General features: G+C 37.0%; 1 protein-coding gene and 1 long non-coding RNA gene across 2 annotated transcripts; both read left to right on the forward strand.

Moving 5' to 3' along the window:
- Nucleotides 1-983: 983 nt before the first annotated feature.
- LOC115996135 (putative late blight resistance protein homolog R1B-17) lies at nt 984-5,139 on the forward strand. Its single transcript, XM_031235277.1, has 3 exons — nt 984-2,471; nt 4,761-5,006; nt 5,104-5,139. The coding sequence occupies exons 1-3, from the start codon at nt 984-986 to the stop codon at nt 5,137-5,139; spliced, it is 1,770 nt and encodes a 589-aa protein (XP_031091137.1).
- Nucleotides 5,140-5,208: 69 nt separating this feature from the next.
- On the forward strand, nt 5,209-6,192 carry LOC116033981. Its single transcript, XR_004100948.1, has 3 exons — nt 5,209-5,258; nt 5,462-5,534; nt 6,105-6,192. It is a non-coding gene; the product is annotated as an uncharacterized LOC116033981 (long non-coding RNA).
- The last annotated feature ends 6,416 nt before the right edge of the window (nt 6,193-12,608 follow it).

Genomic DNA, 12,608 nt, shown 5'->3' on the forward strand with positions numbered 1-12,608 from the left:
ATATAACCCACAAAGTCGATCTTCTTTCAATCCTGTTTTTCAAAGTGAGATTGAAATTGTGAGTATGTAGTATGTCTATTCTTATAGCTACACACAATTCCAAAGATTCTCAAGCATAATTCAACCCCGCTTAAATGATACAAGAGATCAAATTATAGCATACTCACAATAAGAACCTTAGCTAATTCAATACATACTCTTTTTATGCAATAAAAATCATAGAAGCATCTATAATAATAGCAAGCTAATTAATCCAAATCTCAGAGAAAATCTATCTATTCATGATTAGATTTGTAAAGTAAAGGCACAATGGAATTGCATTCATGATTAGATTTGTAAAGTAAAGGCACAATGGAATTGCGTGTACTGAAAACACAAGTAAAAAAAGGCACAATGGAATTGCGTGTACTGAAAACACAAGTAAAATTGAAGGAATTGAAATGTAAGTAATGAAAACTTGGCTCTAGTCCTACATATAATTCATGATTAGATTTGTAAAGTAAAGGCACAATGGAATTGCATTCATGATTAGATTTGTAAAGTAAAGGCACAATGGAATTGCGTGTACTGAAAACACAAGTAAAAAAAGGCACAATGGAATTGCGTGTACTGAAAACACAAGTAAAATTGAAGGAATTGAAATGTAAGTAATGAAAACTTGGCTCTAGTCCTACATATAATTATATTTAAAGATTTAATTGAAGGAAACCAAGATTTCTCCTACATTTAATTATATTTAAAGATTTAATTTCATCAGAAGTCCAATCCATTTAGTTGGTGTGAGTGGCCGTACACTCTTATCCTTAAGTGTTAATTTCCCCAAGGTCCAAACTGCTAACCCACTACCGCAGATGAATTTTAAAATCATGGTTGTTTAGAGTTTAGCGTTGACGAGAATTCATGTCTAAGTTGCATCACATCTTTCATTTCTTCTTTGTTCTGCTCTGATCATCAGCTTACCACATAGGCATAGACAGACGCAAATGGCTTATGCTGCTGTAACTTCGCTTAAAGGAACACTATATATACATTTCTTGCAGTCAGAACCACGCCTGCCTCTTATATATAAACGAAAGGTGGTCTCTCTCCATAGAAATCTTAGTTTCCTTCAAGAAAGTCTTGAGAAATCTGAGATCGCCTATGATGATGCGGGGGAGATGAAAGATGTAGAAGCAGAGATCAGAGATGTAACGTTCGAAGCTGAAGAAAGGATTGAGATAGAGTTGACTAACATTTATCTAGAGGCAAAGGGTTGGACGGAGCGTGTTGCTTGCCTCCTCAGGCTTCATGGAATGTTCAATGAAGCTGTAAAACAGACTGATTACCTCAAGAAAAAGTTGATTAAGATTCAAAGTGAAAAGCAGCTTGCAAAGGGTCCATCACAAGGTGAAAGGATCACGGACGTTTCACTCCTTGGTCAGATAGGGCAAAGAGGACTATTCTTTGGTTCAACATCATCACAGCCTGATCTAGAACGCGACAATAATATTACTGGGAGTAAATTTTCCAAAAACGCTTCAATAAAGTTTGACAGTAGAATGGTCGGATGCAACGAGGAGTTCAAGAAGATAATGGATCAACTCATCCGACAATCAGCACAGCAGCTACAAGTTGTGTCAATTGTAGGCATGGGAGGAATTGGCAAGACCACATTAGCTCGGAAAGTTTATGAAGATTCATCTATTACTTTTCATTTTGACAAACGAGCATGGGTTACTGTATCTCAAGAGTATAACAACGAACAAATGCTCCAATGCCTTATTGATTGTTTTAAAGTAGCATCAAATGATAAACAAAGAAATGACAACTTAGCAGAAAGGCTACGCAAACACTTGAAGGATCATAGATATTTGATAGTTATGGATGATATATGGAGCTCTATTGCTTGGGATAGTGTGCAAAGTTGTTTTCCAGATGATAATAATGGAAGTCGTATAATATTGACTTCTCGACTAAAAGAGGTGGCTGAATATGTAAGTTCAAGTAACTCTACCATTAACATGCCTTTCTTAGATACCAATGAAAGTTGGAATCTCTTCTGCAATGTGTTTGGTCAAATGAAATTTCTTTCAGTGTTTGAGGAAGTTGGCAGATACATAGTGAAGAAATGTGAAGGATTACCTATAGCTATTATTGTAGTAGCTAGTCTTCTCTCCAAGACAGAGGCGGCATTGGAGAAGTGGAATAATGTTGCAGAAAATGTGAGTAGATATGTAATTGGTGATTCTAACGATGCATGTTCCAAAATACTATATCTCAGTTACAACCAATTACCACACCACTTAAAAGCTTGTTTTCTATATTTTGGAGTTTTTCGGGAAGACTGTGAGATCCATGTGAAGAAGGTGGCTATGTTGAGGGTTGAGGACCATCAAAATATTGAAGAAGTGGCCATGGAATGCTTGCAAAATCTTGTTGATAGAAGTCTTGTGTTTGTTAGCAAACAAAGCTACAATGGGAAAATGAAGATGGTAAGAATACATGACTTGTTGCGTGATTTGTGTGTGAGAGAATCTCGACAAGAAAATCTCTTAAATATCATTGGAGATGAAAATCTTCCATTTTACAATAAGGAAACCTCTTGTCGTTGGATAAGAGCAGGATCAAGGTTTGATCAACTGCCTTTCACAAAGCGCTTTCACAAATCACATTCCTTTCCCTCTCCTCATAGTGTTGACTATTTTAGCTTTGAAATTGTGGAACATCCATTTTCACACTTCAAACTACTAAGAGTAGTACACATAGAGTTTATAAATTCCTATGGACAATGTTGGGAACTATCAAATCTTGTTCATTTGAGATACGTAGCTGTGAGGTATTGAATATATTTGGATGTCGCCTGAAGGGTGTAGTTTTCGCGGTGGATGGAAAGTAATAGGTGGTAAAACGGGAAGAAGTTCCCGAGTATCGTTCTCAAAGGATGGCAAGGAGGGAATTCAAGCGGTAAGGGGATTAAGCACAAGAGTGTTTAGTGTTTGAAAGCTAACCCAAACATAGGTAAGAAAGGTGCATGAAACATAAGGAAAATAAAGAACAAACAAAGGAAACAATTAAGTGGAAAGGAGGATTTGGATATTGCAACTCATATAGGTATCCTTGATTTCCTAAGATACTAGGCTAGCAACACTTAGATAATGAAAATGAGGCAAGACAACTATGCCAATGCCACTCTCGTGGTCATTGGCCTATAATCTAGTCCATAGTCCCATTCTCATGGCAACTAGGCTAGGTGAGGCAAATTATCGAACACATGGTGTGCTATTTGCCTTCCAATCCCCCTTTTCTCAAAGGTGGGAAGGAAACGTGCTAGGCTAGGCTAAGGAGTATCCCTACTCTCGTAGGTGAGACTCCTTCTCCAAACACCTCTCATATAGGTTGATCATTCCCACACAAGAGTCAAAGAAGATCACCATTCACACAATCAAACTCATAATCAAAGCAATTGCAAAACCTAATTAATCAATTCAAAGCTCAAGAATATCCATACAACATTGCTCAATCCAAATCCACAAAGATCTATCTAATCATACTTGAAATTGAAATAGCAAAAGGCAAAAGTAATGACAAGAAATTAAAAGGAAGACTTAGCTATTGAACTTTGAATTTGAACTTGAACTTGAAATTGAACTTTTAATCTTGAACTTGAATGTAGATCACAATCTTGCAACAATGGAATTCTTCTCTAATTCTAATCTAAACTAAGAATTGCAATGTGGAGTGAATTGGGAATGTGGAGTGAATTGGGGGAGATCTCTCTAGGCTAATCCTAGAGAGAGAAATATTCTAAAGAGATCTAAAACTGAAGTGTGATGGATCCCTCCCCTGCAAAATGGCTCCATTCCCCTTTTAAATCTCGCAAAAACCGCCAAGTTCCGCGATGGACGCCAGGGTGGACGCGCGTCCACGGGCGCGTCCACTGCGATAAATGCTTCCAGACTTCAACTTCAGAGAGGGTTCTGATGGACGCCACCTTGGACGCGCGCGTCCACTGCGCGTCCACAGCAGAGCGAACCAAACTTCAGAGAGCTTAAAATTGGACGCGGGCGTCCAGGGCGCGTCCGCTTCGCGTCCACAGCAGACTTCGATTCTGCTGTGCGAGAATCAGAGAGCGAAAAGTTGGACGCAAGGGTGGACGCGCGTCCACTGAGCGTCCACAGTGCGTCCACTGAGCGTCCACGGTGCGTCCATGGTCATTTTGCACTCCAACTTCGACTATTGAATCCTTCTCCGAAATCTAGCCATTTCCTGTCTTTAAACACTTCGTTTTACCTACAAAACAATCGGTAAAGTGTGGAACGGGTACTAAAGACAATATAAAGCATTCTAGTGCAATTTAATACTAAAACATTCATAAAAGCTTTAACTTGTGCACTAGACGATCCGATAACAACCTTATAAAGATGGCATCTTTTGCACTTATCATCGCCACAAGTTTTTATTTAGAGCTCTTTGAACATTTGAATTTGCAAAGTTTTATTGTTCTTGGAGTTGATACTACATTCAATTTCTTTAAGGCATATGGAATTTCGAAAATGCCACTATTAAGGAATTTTTGCATTCAACGGATTGATTCATTGGGAACTTCTTCAGTTGTTCATAGAAACTTAGAGAGTATATCATGGTTGGATTCTAATCTCTGTACAAAGAATTTGTTTACAAGGATTCCGAATTTAAAAAAGTTGAAAATTTGTGATAGACACAAAGGTGAATACCGTGAAAACAATCTAGATTGTTTTTATAATTTTGTGCACTTGGGGCAGCTTGAGGAGCTAAGCATTAGAGGGCAGAAGTTCAACCGTATTCCATGTAGCAACATCTCATGGGCAACTAGTTTTCTACCAAATCTTAAGAAGCTCAAATTCTTCTTGACTAATTTGGCATGGAGTGATATGAGGCTTATTGGTATGGTTCCAAATCTAGAGGTTCTAAAACTTATAAATGCTATTGCTAGAGAAGATAGAATGTGGGAACCATCCGAGGAAGGGTTCCATCAATTGAAAAAATTGGTAATTGGAGGTAGTTGTTTGGAACGTTGGAATGCTGTGGGTGACAATTTTCCTGTGCTAGAATGTTTAGAGTTACGTAATTGCTATTCTTTGCAAGAGATTCCTTGTGGTTTTGCGGATATCACCACACTAGCACTGACTCAGTTAAATTGGTGTCAAGATTCTATTCTGGCTTCTGCAAAGTTGATTCAAGAAGAGCAATACACCAACTATGGAAATGTCCTCCTTGTTCATTCGGAAAATTGTAATTAGGTATCTAATTTCTATCCCTCTAATATATTATGTGTGACCATTTAACATGCACTTACTTCATGCTACTTGAATTCTTCATGCATGGCCATCTGATCTGTTTCCTCTCACGCACTTCTATCTCATTTTTCTCTATCTCATATTTCCTCACATACCTAACTGCTGTATGTTCACCTTTTCTTTTTTACTTATTTTATGGATTGCAGACGAGACGTTCAAATAACAAATAGGAAGAATGGGATGCGGAGGAAGAGAGTAATGTTTTGGTGGATTAGGCAGGTATTTGGCAGATGGAATACTCTGTTGCAAATCATACTATTACATATTTTAGTAAACTGCAATGGTTTCTGGTTGTGAGAAGAAGTTGGTGATGGAAAGAGAGTAAACTGCTGTTAGTTGCTTATTCTGCTTTTTATTATTTTAGTTTTTGAGTGTGTTTGCAGAAAGAGCTTATGATTTTCTGAAAGCTGTTTGGTCTTCCTATTTTAAGGATTATATGGAACTATTTTGAGAATAGATTTTTGAAAGCAGATAAAATGGCAACTTCCAATAAGAAAAAAGTTATTCACTTGAATGTGCTTAATTATTTTAAGTTGTTTAATTTCATAATATATATAGAGAGCATTGGCAGTTTTGAACTTATAAAGACAATATAAATTTGAACTTGGAATCTTGCTGTCAATGTTTTTGAATTATGGCATCCAACTTGGAATCTTGCTGTCAATGGATATATAGCACTTTGGGCTGTTTCTGTATAAATCCTTATGGGATTTATGATATGCACTGATAGTGATACATTCCCTGTCACTGATAATTCTTTATGAATTTTTGTTTTCTTGGTTGCAGCAGTTTACTAACCATTTTCATGTAACAAAGTGGGTGAAGAGATAGAAAATGTAGCAACTGTATGTTATCCATCAACTACTCATGCATCAAGAATACGCAAAAGTTTTCAGTCTAAACGATCAGCGAATCGTACTGTCCACGTGTTGGTTCGGAGTCAATTTTTTAGTCTTATCGTAGAGAATGATTGTCATCCCCTCAATATAGCATAAAAACACTCTTTCACATAGCATAGCAGGATCTGTTATATATAAATATATCTACCAATGGTTTTTATAGTTGTTGTGGGTTTGTTGTGTTGGATATTTATATAGTAATGGAAATTAATGTTTCAGATGGACTACTATGAAAGCTTAAATAATATTTGGAGTTTTGAGTTATAAATATTATTTTAGTTTGGTAGAAAATAAAATGGGAAATATGAATTTATGAAAGGTTGGAACCGAAAAGTATTGAGTTCCGGGATCAAGAAATTAAGCTTTTGAAGGTTGTGTTGAGGCCGTTTCAGAACTGATATTGCAGTTGTGTTGAATTGATACTGCAGTTATGTTGAGCCCGTTTCAGAACTGGTACTGCAGTTGGTGACTGTAGTTGCGCGGAACGGAGATCGTTTCATCCGTCTGTTTACATTAATCAGAACGACGTCGTTTTGTCACTTGGTCCACAATGCTTGGTGGACCGCGGTCCACAATAAAATTTGCGCACTCCGTTCGCACACACTCCAACTTGGAATCTTAATTGCTATACCATTAAAATAATTTGAGATCAAATCTTGTACACCAACCTAAAAAATTTAATGGTCTAGATTGTTTGACACACATACTCCGTTCGCACACATTTAATCATCATTCGCACACACTTAATCACCGTTCGCACACACTTAATCACCATTTGCACACACTTCAACTTTGAATCTTAAATCAATCTAGACCATTAAATTATTATATAGATACACAAGATCTGATCTCACGATCTTACCTAAACAAGTGATCTCATATGATCCTAACTATATATATATATATATATATATATATATACTTGATATATTGTTAGGCATCAAGCAAAGAGCTATTATTTGCAATAGCAATTTGGGACTGCGAACTGCAACAAGGTGTTACTGTTTTCAATCGAATTGCTGTTGTGAACAGTAGTTCGCTATTCGTAGTATGAAAACAAAAAAAGAATAAAAATCAAAATATGCAAGTATTTAAATGAATATTATTATGAAACATATAATAAAATTTGACGGTGATAGATGAAAAAATTGCTTTGTTCATGTATTTTGGGAGAAAATTTCTTAGAGAAAGTTTAGAAGTTAGGAGAAAAGTTCTTAGAAAATGTTTAGAAGTTAGGGATAAAAAGTTCATAGAAAAAAATAAAAAATCAAAATATGCCAGCAATAATGAAGTAATGATAATATTATTTCAAATTTTAGAGGAAGATTGTAAAGTTTAGGAGAGAACAGATTGTTAGAGTTTAGGTATGAAAAAATATAGGATAATATAGAAAAAAATAATTTATTTAATTTAGGTATAATAAGATTTATAAAGTTTAAATAGATCGTAAATATTTTTCAAAAAATTAATTAATTTCTAAAAATTATTTTTCTTATTTCCAAACTCAACTAGTTCACTTGTATTCATGAACCTGATCTACCATTCCTACTTAATTTTTTTAAGCGAATTTTTGAAACATTAACCTGATTTAGCTGTTCCTATTTTGGATCAAGCTGGAGCTGGCTTCGATAAACACAAAACAGAGAGACAGAAAAAAAAAATAAAAATAAAAAATAAAAAAAAAAACAAATCTGAGGTGTAAGATTCTCACTTAACATTAAACAATTTGTGGTCTAGTGGCACCCGGTGTCCCGATTTACACTCCCACATGGATGATTGGAGTGAGTTCGTGCCTCCGTGGAAGTAACTGTTGACTCTTTGTGCTTCAGTAGGTTGATACCAGTGTTGCAAAAATCCCGCCTAGCGTATCACATTAAATGGTGGTCTAGGCGGCTGACCGCCTATGTGTCGACTAAACCGACTAGGCACCGACTAGGCCTTCTAGTCGGTCGATCAACTATTGTTCTTTTTTTTTTAATGGGCTATTTTTACTCAAAAAACATTGTTTTGAGCGAAATAATCCTAAATTGTGCAAACTTTAGATATTTTTTAGGTTAATATTTAATATTTTAGTATTAAAAGTATTATATAATTTATAATTATTAGTCTTTAAAAAATTAAAAATACTTAAACAAATTTTTAAAAAATAAAAAAAATACACGGACGCCTAGGCGCCGATTAATCCCCGGCTAGGCGTTCTAGGCACTCCCCGAGCGCCTAGGGAGCGCCTAGCGATTTTTTCAACCATGGTTGATACTACATTGTAACAGAGTCGTAGTACTACAAAAAAAACATTAAACAATTTGGTCTCACGTTGTCAATGCAGTATCTGTTCAATCCCCGGCTAGGCGTTCTAGGCACTCCCCGAGCGCCTAGCGATTTTTTCAACCATGGTTGATACTACATTGTAACAGAGTCGTAGTACTCAAAAAAAAAACATTAAACAATTTGGTCTCACGTTGTCAATGCAGTATCTGTTCATAACAATCAATACTGACTCCACTGAGGCTCGAACCCACCACCTCCCATATAAAGTAAAGGGTTTGATGCCACTAGACTACAAGGTCCTCAGCAATATTTCTTGCAATTAGTGTTACAAGTTGCAGAAAGCCACATCAATTTTAATATTATGAAGTACTAAAAGCCAATATAATGCTGTCGTCATTTTGCAATTAAAAATATAACGCTTCGGTCTTGCAATTATTTTCTATGTTGAAGACTTGAAGTACTCCAATTGCTCTGCCTTAATCACATGACGAGCTGAGATATGCAAATTGAATTATATTAATTAGCCACTAAGCTATGCTATTATATTCCATTTCAACAATATACTTGGGCTTCTTTTTTTTTTTTTTTTGGAAATGAAACAAATTATGTATTAAGTTAATCAATGTCAACTATGCACATGATGGGAATAATATAATAATGAGGTATTTTAGCCTCACTTCTTCCATGAAAATTTGATCCCTCTTCTTATTAAATTGCACCGTCCTCAATATAATTCTCAACATATATGGGCATTTAATTTGATACCAACTCATATCAAATGTTCCAACAGATCTGTTTGCCGTCCAACAACAAAATCCACAATACAAAATCCTTAGCAGCAACAAGCAAGGAGGAATTGAAGAAGAAGATCGAATTGAAGTAGTGCCGCTAATGCTGGTTTAGGTAATCTTCTTCTTCTTTCCTATTCTTATTTATATGAAGATCTAGAAACTTTAATTAGCAAAGAAAATTCTAATTAGAGCAAACACCTAACGCACAAATTTGATCTTTTTCCAATCCCATTTTTCCAAAAGCTAGATTGAAATTGTGAGTATGTAGTATGTCTAATTGCATGCCCTATTCTTATAGCTACACACAATTCCAAAGATGCTCAAGCATATATAATTAATAGATCAAATTATAGCATACTCACAACAAGAATCTTAGTTAATTCATTACATACTCTTTTTATGCAATTGAAATCATAGAAGCATCTATAATAAGAGCAAGCTTAATCCAAATCTCAGAGAAAATCTATCTATTCATGATTAGATTTGTAAAGTAAAGGCACAATGGAATTGCATGTATTGAAAACACAAGTAAAATTGAAGGAATTGAAATGTAAGTGATGAAAACTTAGCTCTGATCCAATGTAAATTGAAGATACAAACTTGAATTGAAATTGGAATAAATTGAATTTTAATATTGACTTGAACCCTCATCTAACATCTAACATAATAGATAACACTTGAGACGGTCTCAATCCGTGAGACGCGTCGGATCTTTGATTAATGGATCGAATCTTTGATTAATGAGTCAAATCTTTGATTAATATATAGGTTGGATCTTTGACCTCATTAATCAAAGATCTGAAGGGTGTAGTTTTCGTGGTGGATGGAAAGGAATAGGTGGTAAAACGGGAAGAAGTTCCCGAGTATCGTTCTCTAAGGATGGCAAGGAGGGAATTCAAGCGGTAAGGGAATTAAGCACAAGAGTGTTTAGTGTTTAAAAGCTAACCCAAACATAGTAAGAAAGGTGCATGAGACATCATGAAAATAAGGAACAAACAAAGGAAACAATCAATTGGAAAGGAGGATTTGGATCTTGCAACTCATATAGGTATCCTTGATTTCCTAAGATACTAGGCTAGCAACACTTAGATAATGAAAATGAGACAAGGTCACCAACACCACCGCCACTCTCGTGGTCAATGGACTCACTCCTTAGACCGTAATGTCATCCTTGTGATCACTAGGCTAGGAGAGGCATTTTGTCAAACACGTTATGTGCCTCTTATCTTCCACTTCTCCCTTTTCTCAAAGGTGAGAGGGAAATGTGCTAGGCTAGGCTAAGGAGTAACTCTACTCTCGAAGATGAGACTCCTTCTCCAAACACCTCTCATATAGGTTGATCACCCCTACACAAGAGTCAAAGTGGATCACCACTCACACAATCAAACTCATAATCAAAGCAATTGCAAAACCTAATTGATCAATTCAAAGCTCAAAAACATCCATACAACATTGCTCAATCCAAATCCACAAAGATCTATCTAATCATACTTGGAATTGAAATAGCAAAAGCAAAAGTAATGACAAGAAATTAAAAGGAAGACTTAGCTAGGAATTGAACTTTGAATTTGAACTTGAACTTGAAAGTGAACTTTAATCTTGAACTTGAATGTAGATCACAATCTTGCACCAATTGAATTCTTCTCTAATTCTAATCTAAACCTAAGAATTGCAATGTGGAGTGAATTGGGAGAGATCTCTCTAGGCTAATCCTAGAGAGAGAAATATTCTAAAGTGGTCTAAAACTGAATTGTGATGGATCCCCTGCAAAATGGCTCAATTCCCCTTTTAAACATTGCAAAAACTGCCCATTTTCGCGATGGACGCCCTGGTGGACGCGCGTCCACGGGCGCGTCCACGGCGTTATTTGCGTCCAGACTTCAACTTCTGCAAGTGTTCTGATGGACGCTCGGGTGGACACGCGCGTCCACTGCGCGTCCACAGCAGACCTCTGTTCTGCTGTCAAACTTCTGCAAGCGACATTTCGGACGCAGGGGCGGACGCAGGCATGGACGCGTGGCTGGACGCGCGTCCACTATGCGTCCACTGCGCGTCCTGGCCTATTTTTTGCTCCAACTTTGGTTCGTTCTTCACTTATTTGAAATGTTGTCATTTCCTGCCCTTTTTGCACATCTTTTACCTACAAAACAATTAGCCAAGCGTGGAACGGGGTCTAATAGCAATAACAAGCATTCTAACGCAATTTAAGGCTCAAATCAAACACAAAAGCAACGAATTGTGCACTAGACGATCCGATAATGACCTTATAAAGATGGCATCTTTTGCACTTATCAAACTTTTCACACTTTAAACCTTGCTTGTACTCAAGCAAGCTATCCTTGAACAAACAACACATAAGTGCAAAGGATGCCACAAACTTTGATATGCAAGCAAGCTAAGACATAAGAACGATGCACATATTTGAAATCAATACACTCTTTATGCTATCATGAAAATGTGCCTTTAAACGAACACTTGGATTCTCAACAACGAATATCCCACGAAACAAAGCTCTTAGGCTTAAAACAATTCATTTCAATTAACTCTTTTTTCATACGTTTCAAGTATGCAATCCAAACAAGGGTTCACCAACCATTTAGAACGGGCCACTAGCCGAGCCAACTCGTGGGAACGATGTGCACAAGCCAACCCTATACGACCACCCTTGTAACCTCAAGCCCCCTAAATACTAGTGTGAAAAAGGCTAACACGAGTCACTACTACCCCTCAGGACCAACCATCGGGCCACTCGATCTCACATGGAGCTCCATGCTTTTTCGAGAACAGTGCAATGGGCGCCCGGTCCTAACGGGATAGATCTCTCATTTTCCCATTCCCCAAGATAACCTCATCGGACTACCCAACTTCACATGGATCTCCATGCTTTTTCGAAGACGGTGCAATGGGTGCCCGAATTTTGGCAGAAAGGCTCTCTTAAATTTTCTCGTCTCCCAAGACCTTGCATCGGGACAACCGACTTCACGTGGATATCCACGCTTTTTCGAAGACGATGCAATGGTTGCCCCAAATGTCCTAGCAAGACGGTTCTCCTTTTTTCCATATTCCTAAGGTGGCCACATTGGGCTCTTTTGGGGTTTTAGCCTCATTGGGCTCTTTTTAAACAAAATATAACAAGCAACACCTTCACAACCCCTCACGCCACCTTCGGGAGAGCAAAAGTAAAGAAAATTATGTTCATTTTCCGGGCTTAGTAGCATTATCTTACTAGGGTTGATAGGTGCACACTCCCACTTCGTTACCTCCTTGACCATGGTCCGGACTAAATGAAGGGTGAACATCACACAAGCATACAAAAATCAACAACTTTAAAAGTG

The sequence above is a fragment of the Ipomoea triloba genome, chromosome 11, assembly GCF_003576645.1.
Source record: "Ipomoea triloba cultivar NCNSP0323 chromosome 11, ASM357664v1".
In the NCBI taxonomy this organism is placed as follows: domain Eukaryota; kingdom Viridiplantae; phylum Streptophyta; class Magnoliopsida; order Solanales; family Convolvulaceae; genus Ipomoea; species Ipomoea triloba.